The sequence below is a fragment of the Drosophila busckii genome, chromosome 2L, assembly GCF_011750605.1.
Source record: "Drosophila busckii strain San Diego stock center, stock number 13000-0081.31 chromosome 2L, ASM1175060v1, whole genome shotgun sequence".
Classification (NCBI taxonomy): Eukaryota; Metazoa; Arthropoda; class Insecta; order Diptera; family Drosophilidae; genus Drosophila; species Drosophila busckii.
In genome coordinates, this window is record NC_046604.1 from 530882 (window position 1) to 544176 (window position 13295).

Sequence of the window (13295 nt, forward strand, 5' to 3'; positions counted from 1 at the left end):
CATAATTTCACCAACTTTGTGGCACACGCACAACTTTCATTGAATTAAACCCTAAAATCTCAGGCAGGCAGTCAGACCAAGCAGAAAAGAAAAGGAAAATATGAAGCTTATCACAAATCAGGCAGCATTGAAACTTCAGCACCTACTTTGAATGTTGGCTACCGCATGAGCCGCAACGCAACGCGCGGCGTGACCTACATACGTGTGGCAAGTGTGTGGTGGCAAGCGAGCGAGCGAGCAAGCGCAGATGAGCTAAAAATGCAATATACGAAAAACAGACGCCAAAAACCATTTACCAATTTATGTTGAGCAGCGCGACTCGCATAACCCAAAACCCAAACCCAAATCGCCCCAATCGCCAAGATGCAAGTTGCCAGTTGAACGTCGCTTGGTTGCACTTGGAACTCGGACTTGGCAAATCACTAAATTTATATGTTTTCTGATTCAAAATATTTATTGCCAAACCGCGCACAAATCCGCGCGGCAACTGCTGCTCCCAAAAAAGGGCAAGAAGAAGCTGCTGCTGCGGCTGCTGCTGCGCTCAAATTGCCTGAAAAATGGGCAGGAGGACATTAAAATTCAGCAAATGTATTTATTACCGCACCAAGCGAAGCAACAACAACTGAGATGCGTGGCTGCGGATCGAAGTGCAGCCCACATGCGAAAACTGAAAAGTGCTGCCAGGATGCATGTTAAGTCCGCAAGACGTTGCAGGCTTTTGGATATCTGTCGCTCTCTGGCACTTGGCGGCATGTTTGCAGATTGATTTGCTGCGCTTGCTGCCCCACAGCTGCCTGCACCACCGCTCTCTACGCCCCAACAATGAGTGCAGACACTTGCTGGGGAAGCAACGCAGAAATCAATTGTGGTGAAAAAAAGACATTTAGTGTTCAACATCAGGCATCAGATGTGCAGCATACACTGCAAAAAATCTAGCTATGCATGCAAATTTCCCAGTCTGTGCATCAGTTTGCTTTTCGCTCAGTGCAGACGAACTCACAACGCGCTGCTGCAAGTGTAGCTGCCTAGACGGAGCTTGTGGCATGCCACTAGGCTGCAAGACACACACAAATCGAAGCCAAGTCGAGAGAGAGAGGGGCCGAAATTTATATCGATGCCCCGCAGCTGAATTATTTAAACCGACGAATTCAATTAGAGACAGTGACTTGGTTTTTGGCGCGTTAGCTTGGCAAGGGGCAAGGGACTGCGACTGGGGAGCGAGGAGCGCGGCTTGGGTGAGAGCAGGGCGTGAGTTACGTTTTGAAGATTTTGCGTTGGCGGCGCTGAGGGCGAGTCCAAGCAACCGACGACGGGTGCGGCAACAAACAACTTCACGCAGCTCTCAACTCTTTGAGGCGTCGCGTCGGTCGCGTCGCGTCGATTGAGACAAGTGGAAACTATGTTTACTTTGTTGTTGTTGTTGGCTATTGCGCGTTGTTGTGCTTTATGTTTGGTTACTTTGATTTGCAGGATGCGCGCTTTGTATATTGTTAATGCTTTTAATTTGATTTAATTATATGCAACAGGCAAACTGTAGGCGTTGCTGCTTGTGGCTGTGCCCCCAACAACAAAAGCTGCCACAATATTTCCCACCTACCAAATGTGTTGCAAGTATGCGTTTGCATATACTAAGCATATAGCTCTATTTGTTGCATTTCTTTGGGGAGTGGCTTATAAAATTTCACTTGGCATTGGGCGTGCTTGTCTGCACTTTTCACTTGTCTCTGACTGCAGAAATTAAATGCACTTTTTTTTTTTTTTTTGAGGCGTTGCAATTTGGAGAAATTGCAAGGGCATTTGTCATAAATTGCGAAAATTCTGTGCAGCAATTTTCAAGCTTTAAATATTTACAAGCTGTAGTTCTGTAGTTAAATGAAAGTTAATTAATGTGAATGCAAAATTTTGTTATGACGCCAACTTTCAACACAAAATAAATAAATATGTGTAATAAATTTAATGCTAAACTATTTAAGCTGCAAGTTTTTTTTTTATTATAAAATTTAATTAAAAAGTCGTTATCAGCTAAATAAATTACATCTGCTTGCTCAATATATTTCTTACATAATGCTTATAATATTTTCTTTTCTTTTATTTTTTGCAGCAGCAGCGCAAGTTCAAACGCTGGCAGTGATTTATCAACTGCATAGATATATCGTTTGAGTAAGTAGTATGCATGTTTGGCAATCAGCTAACAAAACCATAACAGATCAGTCAGCACACCCATGCGAATGGCCAAAGCAAAGGCCAACTAAACCGCATAGTTGTGCAGTTCACCGCATTATGGCTTAAAAGAAATGAGAAAAAAACAAAAACCAATTGACGCTGACACGAATGAAGTTTGACGACGACGACGACCACGACGACAGGTGATTAATTGTTTCAAACGCGTAGACGTTACTTAACAAAGTTGTGTGTGTGCTTTTGGCTCTGTCAGTTACGTGTTTGGCCATATATGGGGATATTTGCGGGCAAGTGTCGAGATAAAACGAGATAGAACCAAAAAACAACAGCAGCAGCAGCAAGTTGACTGCGCTCATGAATGAATAGCTGAGTAGTTGGCCAAATGACTGAATGATACAAGCACCTGAAAACCCAAAACCAAAAAAAAGAAACAAAAACAATAAAACCTCAAGCGCAATGACAGCAGTTGTAGTCATGTATTTGAATTTATTTTTTTTTTGTTGCTGTCTTGGGTTACACTTTGCTTCAAATTCACGCGTTTGGCTTGGCGTGCGTCGTGGCTTTGGCTGTGGCTGTTGCTCGAACAGGCACCACATCTCTTATGCTGTCTGAGTGTTTTGGCGTTTGATCCACTGATTGCTTGATTATTATTTTGATTAATTAGCTTAGATTTGGCTAGTTCAAATAGTACAGCCCACGCCAGCGGGCTCAGATTCAGAGTCTTGTGGTCTTTACAAGATCATTGTGCGCTTGGCTTGGCTTCAATTCATGCGTTTGGCAAATGATTGATTGAACTTTTTGTTGATAACAGCTTACAATTGAGAAATTATTTACATGAGCTATAATTAAACTTGTTTGTTGTTGCCTGTCATTTGATGTGCGCTCGCTCGCTCTCAGCCCCAATGGGCATATTATGATCTGCTTGGGTTTATTAAACTGACTACAATTGTGCCAATCGCTGCGATACACTGTGAAAAAAGCAACAAAGTTCATTTGAACTGTATTTCTATTTAAATATGAGCTAAAAATAGCCATTGAACTGTCAGTTGATTAGGTCTGTGCCAATGCTTACTATAGAGAGCTGATTGCTATGACTGTGTATGTGTGTGTGTCTGTGTGTGTAATTTGTGGCTTATTGGAATTGTGTCAACTGTATGTCAAGCTGCTGAACATCATCAAAGCTCATCCATATGCTTGCCAACAAGTCACGCTCCATTAGAAAGCTCTCACTCTATCGCTATCTCGCTCTTACGCTTTGGTGCGGCGCCCAACGTTTGAGCTTCTGCCACTGATTGGCGACACGACTTGTGGCAGCATGCCTTCACTTAAGGCTTCGAGACTCCATTTGGGGTAAGCGGAACATGCAAAGTGACAATGGCCAAGATACAACTACAGCCATATTTGGCCAAATTCAAATGCCATTAACACGTACGGCCATTTGTCCAGCCAGCCGCAGCAGAGTGTGGCAACGGAGTGGGGGTGGGCACAGTGGTTAGGCTGCGACCATTTCCGTGTTCGTTTGTGTCAAAGCCGCTGCACGCATTTTCCCCCGAATGCGACATTTAACACTTGTAAATTTTCTACTTGGCTCAGGCCCAAGGCCCAGCAGCAGCAGCAGCATTTATGGCCAACAACGCGCTGCGCCGTTGTGTTTAGTGAGCTCGCATGGTAACCTGTCGTGATTCTTGTTTTAATTTGCTTTGACTTGTGCGCCTTTGCTGCTGCTGCTGCTGCGCTACGCATCTAACTTATCGCTTGTCCTTTGTCTTTGGCTTTTTGGTTATTAGGCCCAAATGCAAGGCGGCTGGCAATTCGGCTGTTTGCCTCATTAGCGGTCTTCTTTGCTTTGCTTATTTTTTGGTCAGTATGTTTGCCTAATTTTAGCTTGTTTTGCAATTATCGTTAGTTAAGTTGCTCTATCTCGCTCTCGCGCGCGCTCTGACTCTCGCTCTGGCTTCCTTTCAATCAACAGCACACAAATTTTATTCGCAACGTGCCGGCTGCTTGTTTCTCTATACTCCACACCAAAATCGGGGCATACATAAACCCAAGTGGCTCTGACGCTGGCAGCGTTGCTGACAAGTGTTAATTGAATTCATGTCGCTGGTAATCATAATAATAATAACAAAAGGGCCGTCGCTCTGACAGTTGCTGTAAATAAGTGGCAAAAGGCGAGGCGAGGCGACGACTTTTAGTGTGTGTGTGCGGCACGCACAAAGTGTGAGCCGAAATATGTTTTTGGCCAAATGCACTGCGAGATAAACTCAACGCACACACCGTTTATGTCAGGGCGGCAGCAGCAGCGAGGCGACACAGCAGATAGCTACATGCAGATAGTCCAGGCATAGATATGACATGATAATGGCGCATGTTTAGTGGTGGCCTGTTCTCTCCCCATCCGCAACATCATCATCATTGTAGTTGCTCTTGTCGTTGGCTGCTTAATTAAAAGTTTTTGTAGACTGCTTGACTGGCTGACAAGTTGCGCAACTTGACACTTTGCATGTGGGCCCTTAGCAGCGCCAAGTTTGTTGCCTAAGTCTTTTGTTTTCTGTTTCGCTGTCTCCCCGAAAAACGTGCAAAATATGATTTTTGAGCATTGCTGTTGTTGGTGCTTTAATTGCAAAGCTGTAAGCTTTAAATGTCAACTTTGTACACGCCCTCAGGCACCCCCTCCCCACCCCCACACTGAGCATTCTACACAATTTATGATTTTATTAAAGTTCAAGCGGAATGAACAATGAAATACTAAAAGAACTTTTAGGATGCTTTATTATCATAACATTTTTATTTCGTTGCTTCTATTACACAAATTTTATATTCAATTAGCTTATAATAAATATAATATATTTATAATAAATGCAATAATATTATTTTTATATTCAATTATTTTATAATAAATACAATCTATGGCTTGCTTTTTTAAGATCAAGTTTAGAAAACAATACACATCGTTTAATATATCCTCTCTCTATCTATATATTTCTCTCTCTTTCGCACTCACACACACAGTTGTGTGTATTGTTTGCTATTGTTCAAGCACTTAGCGTGCTGACAAGTTGAAGCTTTTGCGTGGAACGTAACGTCAGTCACTCAGTCATTCAGTCAGTTAGTCAGGTGTCTCATATATACATATGTATATGACGTATGTATGTATGTGTGTCTAAGCCTCTTGCAAAACTTTTGACTTTTGTCTTGGGCTATTGTGGTTTATTATATTGCAGGCACTTTTCAGTTGTGATATGTGCTGTCGCCCATTTGTAGCTTGGGCACTCGCTGGCTTTGCTTTGCTTTGTTAGCCATGGTTACTACACATATGTGTATTGGGTGTGTGGGTGGCCCACACACACACACGTATGGAGATTTGACTCAGCGTCAGTGCCATGTCATAGACTTGCAATTGCTGCGCCGCTGGCGCCGCAGTTAGCAAGTTTTTCCCAGTTGCTCTGCGCATTGGATTTGTCTTGAAATTGAAATTGGTTTGGTTTGCTTTATTTTGCTGTTGCGGTCGTTAAGCATATTTCCGTATTGAAGTTACGTTTCGGCTTTGCGGTTTGATTTAATTAGTTTGCATGCAGTCAAAACGCAGAGTCCAAAGCAAATGTTCTTTAAGCCCAACGCCAACGCAGTTGAATTTGAATTTGAATATAAATTTTAGGTAGTTGGTTTGCATTCAAAGCAAAGCCAAAGACAATGCTAATTATGAATAATGCAAATAATTATATCGATTTCGTTTTTGGGCGTTGTCCGCACAGACTTCAATCTGTTTTTATTTATATTTCAAGTTCTTAAGTCGCGTCGCGCTCTTTGATCGAGCGCAGTGTGGGAAAATATATTCTCGCCTTGCCACCTAAGCTTCAACTTTGTCAAAATCTAATAAACACTAGTGTTCCGAGCTTAGAACACAAGTAAATAAACTTTTTTTGGTGTGAAATATTCAACTTTGCTAAGCGGTAATTCAGCGAAATGGCGTCCGATTCCGGTGTCTCATGCCTTGTTAGACTCGTGAGATGCATCTACATAAACCTGCATTAAAATTTGTAAGTTTAAAGATTTTCGATATTTTGCAAAAGACGTGATGGTAATTTTGCCAAAAAAATCTTCATTCTTATCATTTCTAACTTTGAGAAGCTATATCTCCGCCAAAAAAAATTGGACTAAAGAGTTCTTTCGCTTAATTTACTCATGAGATTGTAAATAAATATATGCTGTTTTGTTCGATCAATAAAAAATTGTTTTTGTAATAGTTATGGCAAAAAATCCAATGCTGAACAGTTACTTTTTGTTTAATATCAAACTTTGTAAAGCTATAACTCTCCTAAAACATATCCGATTGGGATGTCCTATACCTCTTTATATTGGTGTAAAAAGCACAATTAAATTGTGTGATATAAAAATTATTTGGCGAAGTTATGAACAAAAGAGTAAACCAAACAAAACAACTTTCTGTGAAATATCAAGCTTGATAAGCTGTTAGTCAGCGAAACTGCTTCCGATTTCACAGTTCTTTAAAAATAAATTGATGCTACTTTGTTTTTGGCATCAATACAAGCATGCAGCAGTAAACTGTTTAAGAATCAGACTGCAGACTTGTGTTTTCATCATTTCAAAGCTGTAACTTATGAATGAATGTTTTAAGTCAGACTTTGTTGAGCTTTATCTCAACAAGGCAATTATAAAAGCAAATAATTTGAAAAGAACTAATCATTTTGAATGTAAAAATTCAATTTGAACTGGGTAAAACTGGCGGCTATGTCGAAGGTAAGTATGATGGATGCAACATGTAAGTAAGGTAAGTAATGTTTGTTATTGTTGTTGTATTTATCCAGACGCCTCCTGGCCGGGCATGCGCTTGTGCCCAGATCAACTGTAGAGATCTAAAAAGAGCGTGCATTTGAAGAGAAGCGAAGGGTGCAGCGCATACGCAATCACCAAGTGCAATTGAGAACAAACCTAAATCCTAAAGAATCCTTTCCTCTCTGTACAAATAATAACACATATTGAGTTTGCATTTGGTTAAGTATTTTATTAACATGTTTGCCATAAGCAAAATGAATATATATACAATACAATATACATGTAATAATAGTAGAATAATGTATAATAATACTAACTAAAGTTATAGTAATTAGTTGGCAATAAACAAAATGCATAATTATATAAAAGTAAAATTAATTGTTTTATATACAACACTAAAGTTAAGTAATAAATCGACTGACAAACTAAAAGAGCTTTAAATTTTGTCTGTAATCAGAACTATAACAAAAGATTAAATGGTTGTTGAATAATTTTTTGTTGCTTAAAATACTTTGTACTACTCTTATTAGTAATCAATAAATACAGATAACTAAGTTAATCCTGTCGAGCAGCACAGCTATCGTTGTTGTGGCTGATGTTGGCTTCTGTACCTCTCAAGGACGTAGACTGCAGGAAGTTGGCTGGTACTCTGGTTCAGCGGAGAAGTCCGTTGCAGTAAACACTTCCATTAGAGGAGAATAGCTGGAGAGGCACCGCAGCTCTTGCCCATGATATTGTCCTCGTGCGGCGCAAACAGAAGCCTGTAATTAAAATACAAATATAGAAAAATGTTTTTTTGATAAGAATAAAGATGTAGATGTAGATTTATAGTTTGTTTTACTTACTCACTGTCAGAGATAATCCATGGCATGGGTGTCATTTACTTGACTAGCTCCAGGCCTGGGTATTGTGGCCGCCTGCAGCTCATTGATATAAGTAGCTCCGGTATATGATATATTCAGCAAACGTTATGCGAAGGAATGGTAATTAGATTAACAAATAGAGTAACATCAATAACTAAAGGTTGTTACATCAATTACAAAAGCTTGCGTTTCTTCAACTATTGAATGGCTCTAACTCGCGAAAAAAATCCGATTGAACTGATTATTTACCTTTAATTGTGGCAAGAAAACACAAAATGAAATAGCGCTGTGAAAATGTATGATAAAAAATTATTTGACGAGCTTATGAACAAAATAGTAAACAAACACGACAAATTTCTGTGAAATATCAATCTTTCATAGGCTGCTAAATGGCATCAGATTCTGGAGTTTTCTATCTTGTTATACTCGTGAGATGACTGAGAATAAAACTGCATTTAAATTTGGAAGTTTTAAAATTTTCGATTTCTTGGCAAAAAACCTGATGTAACCCCTTTAAATTTTTGCCAAAAGTGATGCCGTCTTCATTTCTTGTCAATTTCTAACTTTGAGAAGCTATAACTCAGCCAAAAATGTTCGGACTGAATAGTTCTTTGGCTTAATTTATTCATAAGACACTAAATAAACATATGCTGTTGTGTTTGAACAATATAATTTGTTAAAGTTATGGCAATAAAACCAATGCTACAGAGCTACTTTTTGCTTAATTTCAAGCTTGTGCGAAGCTATAACTCAGCTAAAAAAAATTCGATCTAATTGTTCTATACCTCTTTATGTTGGTGTGAAAAGCACAATTAAAATAAGCCTAAATATGTGTGATATAAAAATTATTTGGCGAAGTTATGAATAAAATAGTGAACAAACAAGACAAATTTTCGTGAAATATCGCACTTTGATAAGCCGTAATTCAGCGAAATGGCGTTCGATCTCAGAGCTTCAAACCTTGTTAGACTCGTGAGATGAATCTTAATGCAACTGCATTCGAATTTGGCTGTGATGGGATTTTCGGGATTTCACTTGCTTACATTGCGAAATTTTAACAAACATTAAAAGTTGTAAAATCATAATTGCAATGATGCAATTTTGTTATTACCATTAATATGAGCAAAACGCAGTAAAACATTCGAAAATTGGTTGAACTTAAAGGAAGTTATGGCAAAAGAACGAATACAGTCAAGTTCCTTATGTTTTTAATTTTCAAGCTACATATATCGAAAAGGAATCCGATGCAAGTTGTATGCATATTTGAATAGATGAGAGTATAGATAAGCACTCAGTCTTGCATTTGATAGATACAAAAAATTGTTGGGCAAAGTTATGGCATGAATGTAACAGTTCAACTTGAATTGTTTTATTCTTGTTGTTTTTTCTATTACTTTGTTAACTTTGGTAAATTGAGCTAAACTACCTTTGAATTACTAACTTATTTACTTTAAGCACTGCCAAATATTTTCTTGTTTGGCATGTGCGATGTGAAACAAACAAACACTGCAACTATTTAGTTAAATAGCAGAGTTCTTTTGCCGCAAAAGCAAAACTGGAAGTGGTGGCATGCTAGAGACTGCGTGGACGGCTTTTATAATAGTAATGCGAGAGTGCAACTGTTTGCAGTTGTTGGTGCAGTTGTTCTTGCTGTGAATTTTGGGGCAACAAAGTAAGGAGCGGCTGCCAAAAGCACTGCATTAACTACTATGACAACAACAACAACAGCAGCAGCAACAATATGAAAAGCGCGTTTAATTGAAGCAAAACCCCCCGATGACTGCCCACTAGCGCCATCTAGCCGGCTGGCAATTGAACTAAACTTGTTGTTGCTTGCAGCAACTCGATGAATCATCGAATTGAGTTTGTTTTCTGGTTGTTGTTGCTGCTGCTGTTGCTGCTTGCTTTGAACGCTTTAAGTTGCGACAAGATATTGTTATTGTGCTTGGCGCTTGCCGCCTGCTGTTGCACGTTGTTGAGCTTGGCTGCTTAGTTTGCAGCTCTTTGGTGACGCAGTTGCATTTGCAGTTGCAGCTGCGCCAATTCTCCTTCACTTGCAGCCCCGTCGCTTGGCGCTTTTTTGCGTTCAAAACAATTATTATTCTGGCAATTAATTTTGATTTAAGCAGCGATTTGATAGTTTTGCTTATACAGCCACCCACCTATGCCTCGAATATGAATTGGCGCCGCTTGCCCCGTGCCACAAATAAAGCGTGGCTAGCAATTTACTTTGGTGCCATCAGTTGATGCAACTTGTTATAATTTAAAAATTTATTTTAATATTTTAAGTTCGTAGCAAATTACAATTGAACTTATAAATAAATTATAAATTGAAGCAAAGACTGTCGACTGCGTTTTAGCGTTGAGCTTTGCATATTTATTATAAAGCTAAATTAAATAAAATTTAAGTATATACACAAAATTGAAAGTAATTGAAATATATAAATTAAATATATAAATATTAAATTAGTGCATGCTTAAGTACTAGGCACCATTCGAATAAGTCAACAATTAAATTTAAACAAATATATATATAAACAGGTCTGAGCTAGAAAACAACGACTAATGTTAATGTTAATGTTAAGCCTTGACTTGGTCCCTATATTCCTAACTGTATAAATAAATGTGCATGTGTGAGAAACTGAGCTACAACTAACTACTGAGCAATATAATTGCCTTGACTAATTTTTGGCACTTAATTTTCAAGTTACTTTGGCTAAATACAACCCCTAAATGAAATGTACGTGTGTGTGTGTTTGTGTTTGTGTGTGTGTGTGTGCCTAGTAGATGCCCTGCCTGGGCATTTGATAGTTATGCGCTGCATCCTCCTCCTCGCCAGCGCTACTGCCTACGCTGCCTGCATAATAGACACGCCCATCGGCCTCTGCGTCCTGCTCCATGTCTAGCTCGCCTTGTGCCTCATCGTAGCTCAGCAGACGCTGCTCGGCATGCTCCGTGTGGCAGCCAGTTTGCAGATGCTTGGCCAGCAGCGACATGCGTGAGAAGGACTTGGTGCAGCTCGGGCAGGAGTACTTCTTGACCTCCGAGTGCGTTTGCATGTGCGCGCGCAGATTGGAGCGATCGGCAAACGCGCGATTGCAGTGCTGGCAGCTAAAGGGCTTCTCGCCCGTGTGGGTGCGTATGTGTCCCTGCAGCAACCAGGGACGGCTAAAGGCCTTGCCGCATATGGGACACTTGCAGGGCAGCGTATGGGTGCGTATGTGCATCTTCAACGCACCCAAACTGACATAAGTTTTGTCGCAGTTCTTGCAGCTGAATACCTTTTTCACCTGATTGCCCTCGGCGGCAGGACAATGGAACTGCTGATGCTTGCTTAAGCCCGAGTAGGTGGAGTACGACTTGCCGCAGTCCTTGCAGTGATAACGTGGCACGCCCACTGGCTTCTGCATGGACTGCACCGAAGCAGCGCTGGCGGCTTGAATTAAAGCCGATGCTTGATCTGTGCAGAACTCGGTTTGATCCACAATGTGTCCACCAGCGCTGCTGGCATTGCTGCGTATAATCTTGTACTCGGTGCTCTCGTAGGCGTGGCTCTGTTGATGCTTCACTAGACCCGCATAGGTGGCGTAGCATTTGTTGCACTGCTGGCACTGATAATACAAATCGTTGCGACTTTTGATTTTCAAGCCCAGCTGATTCTCTTGATTCTCTGCATCCTCATCGGACTCCGCTCTGAGCAATGCTTGCTGCGGCTGCAGTGGCTGCTGCTGCTGTTGTGTCTGCTGCTGTGGCACAACATGTTGCATGCTTAGCAGCGCACGTGCAACATTATGCAGATTAACATTCTCGCTTAGTCCACGACGCGCTTGCAGACTCAGATCTTCTGGCTGTGCTGCAGCTGGTGCTGCTGGCTGCGCAGTCGGCGGCGCATAGCGCAAGCAATCCTCATACTCTGCTATGCTTTTCATCAAGTTGTTGTTGTAGTTGCGCAGCCCCAGCGGCTGCTCCAGCTCCAGCTCTGTCTGCTCTTGCTTTATGAGTGGCGGTGTAATGCTTGCATAGCTGCTCTGCTCCAGCTCTGGCTCCATGACTTCCTCCTCTGGCGGCAGTTCAAAGTCGCCATAGCCCAAACGCGCCAGACTTTTGGCAATCTCCTCACGCGTAAACACATCGGGAAAAGCGCGCGCGATTTCACGCGTTTCCTCCCAAATGCGTCGCGCCAGCTGCTCCTTGGTCTGTGACATTGCCGCATCGAAGCGTCTGCGCAGCTCCGTTGCTGTCTCCGCTGCAGGCGGCGTCGTTGCTGTTGCTGCTGCTGCTGCAGTTTTCATGCACCAATCTTCTTGCTGCAGTGGCTCTGCCCAATGTGCTGCAGCAGCTACGCTTAAATCCACGGGTCCTTCATCTGTAAGTCATATGCAAATTTTATATTTTCTTCTTCAGCTTTGGCTTAAGTTTAACACCTACCATGACACAGTTGATCCTCTTGCTCTGCTGACTGCTCCACGAGTATGGGACGCTTCTTTAGCGGACACTTGCTGTAGTTGAGCTTATCCATGTTCACACTGAGATTTGTTGGTCCTCGCACGCGTCTCGTTCGCTAGCTGCGCTCGTTTACGAATGATGCAACGTGCCAAGGATCGCTCGAATTTTATAGACTTTGGCTCGAGGATCAACAACCCCCAATTCGCAGCTCTAACAACCCCCTTTAGCTCTCAAAAGATCAGCAGCCTACCTACTTCCGATTTCTGCTAGCGAAAAATATAAAACAAAACTAAAATCAACCACCACGAGCCAACAATCATCAATGATCTTGCTCAGGAGGCATCCCTCGTTGCCCGCTCCCTTGTCACTTGATTGTCGCCTGCCTCAACAGCTGTGCTCCAGCTGCAGCACACAAATCTGTGTGTAAAAAGCGAGCACGTGCCACACACTCACACACACATACACACACACGCACAGACACACAGAGCGTATATTTCTGTATAGATCTCTTTAATGCCATTTACCGGGCATTGCCGGCGCGATCAGCAACAACACCAGCTGCCGCTGAGATTTCAATTTAATACGCTCAGATTTCCCCTACATCGCTTGCAGTTGTATTAGTGAGAGAGCGCAGACACGCAGCTGGCCAAGCTTATATACAGCTTGCTCTCAAGTTTATTTATAGCGCTTGCCGCTCTGGCGCTCTTGCGCTCTTTCTTGCGCTCAGTTGCTTATATACTGAGCAGGTGAGCTTGCTCTTTAGTTTTGCCTAAGAGCAGCTTTAAGCTGCGCTGCGACGCCAATTGGCGCTCTTGGTTTCCAATTTCAGAGACAGAAAGAGAGAGCAAGTACTAAGCGGCTTTGGGGCTTCACATAAGCAAAGATAAAGCAACGCTAAGTTAGAAATTATTTTGTTTTAGTATATTAGCTTTAAGATTGATGCAAATCTATTTATATAGCATAAAATCTCACAAAATTGAAAGCAAACTTTCTTTGCTCACTATCTTT

General features: G+C 41.5%; 1 protein-coding gene across 1 annotated transcript; it reads right to left on the minus strand.

The window, feature by feature from the left end:
- Positions 1-10445: 10445 nt before the first annotated feature.
- On the minus strand, positions 10446-12360 carry LOC108605344 (zinc finger protein 333). Its single transcript, XM_033294873.1, has 3 exons — positions 12270-12360; positions 11574-12207; positions 10446-11534 (listed from the first exon to the last, which is right to left on the minus strand). The coding sequence occupies exons 1-3, from the start codon at positions 12358-12360 to the stop codon at positions 10622-10624; spliced, it is 1638 nt and encodes a 545-aa protein (XP_033150764.1). The 3' UTR covers positions 10446-10621.
- Positions 12361-13295: the final 935 nt, after the last annotated feature.

Coding starts and splice junctions, on each gene's coding strand:
- LOC108605344 (XM_033294873.1), bottom strand. CDS start 12,360: ATGGATAAGCTCAACTACAGCAAGTGTCCGCTAAAGAAGCGTCCCATA. Junction 12,208..12,269: donor AGAGGATCAACTGTGTCATG/GTAGGTGTTAAA, acceptor TATGACTTACAG/ATGAAGGACCCGTGGATTTA. Junction 11,535..11,573: donor CCACAGCAGCAGACACAACA/GCAGCAGCAGCC, acceptor AGCATTGCTCAG/AGCGGAGTCCGATGAGGATG.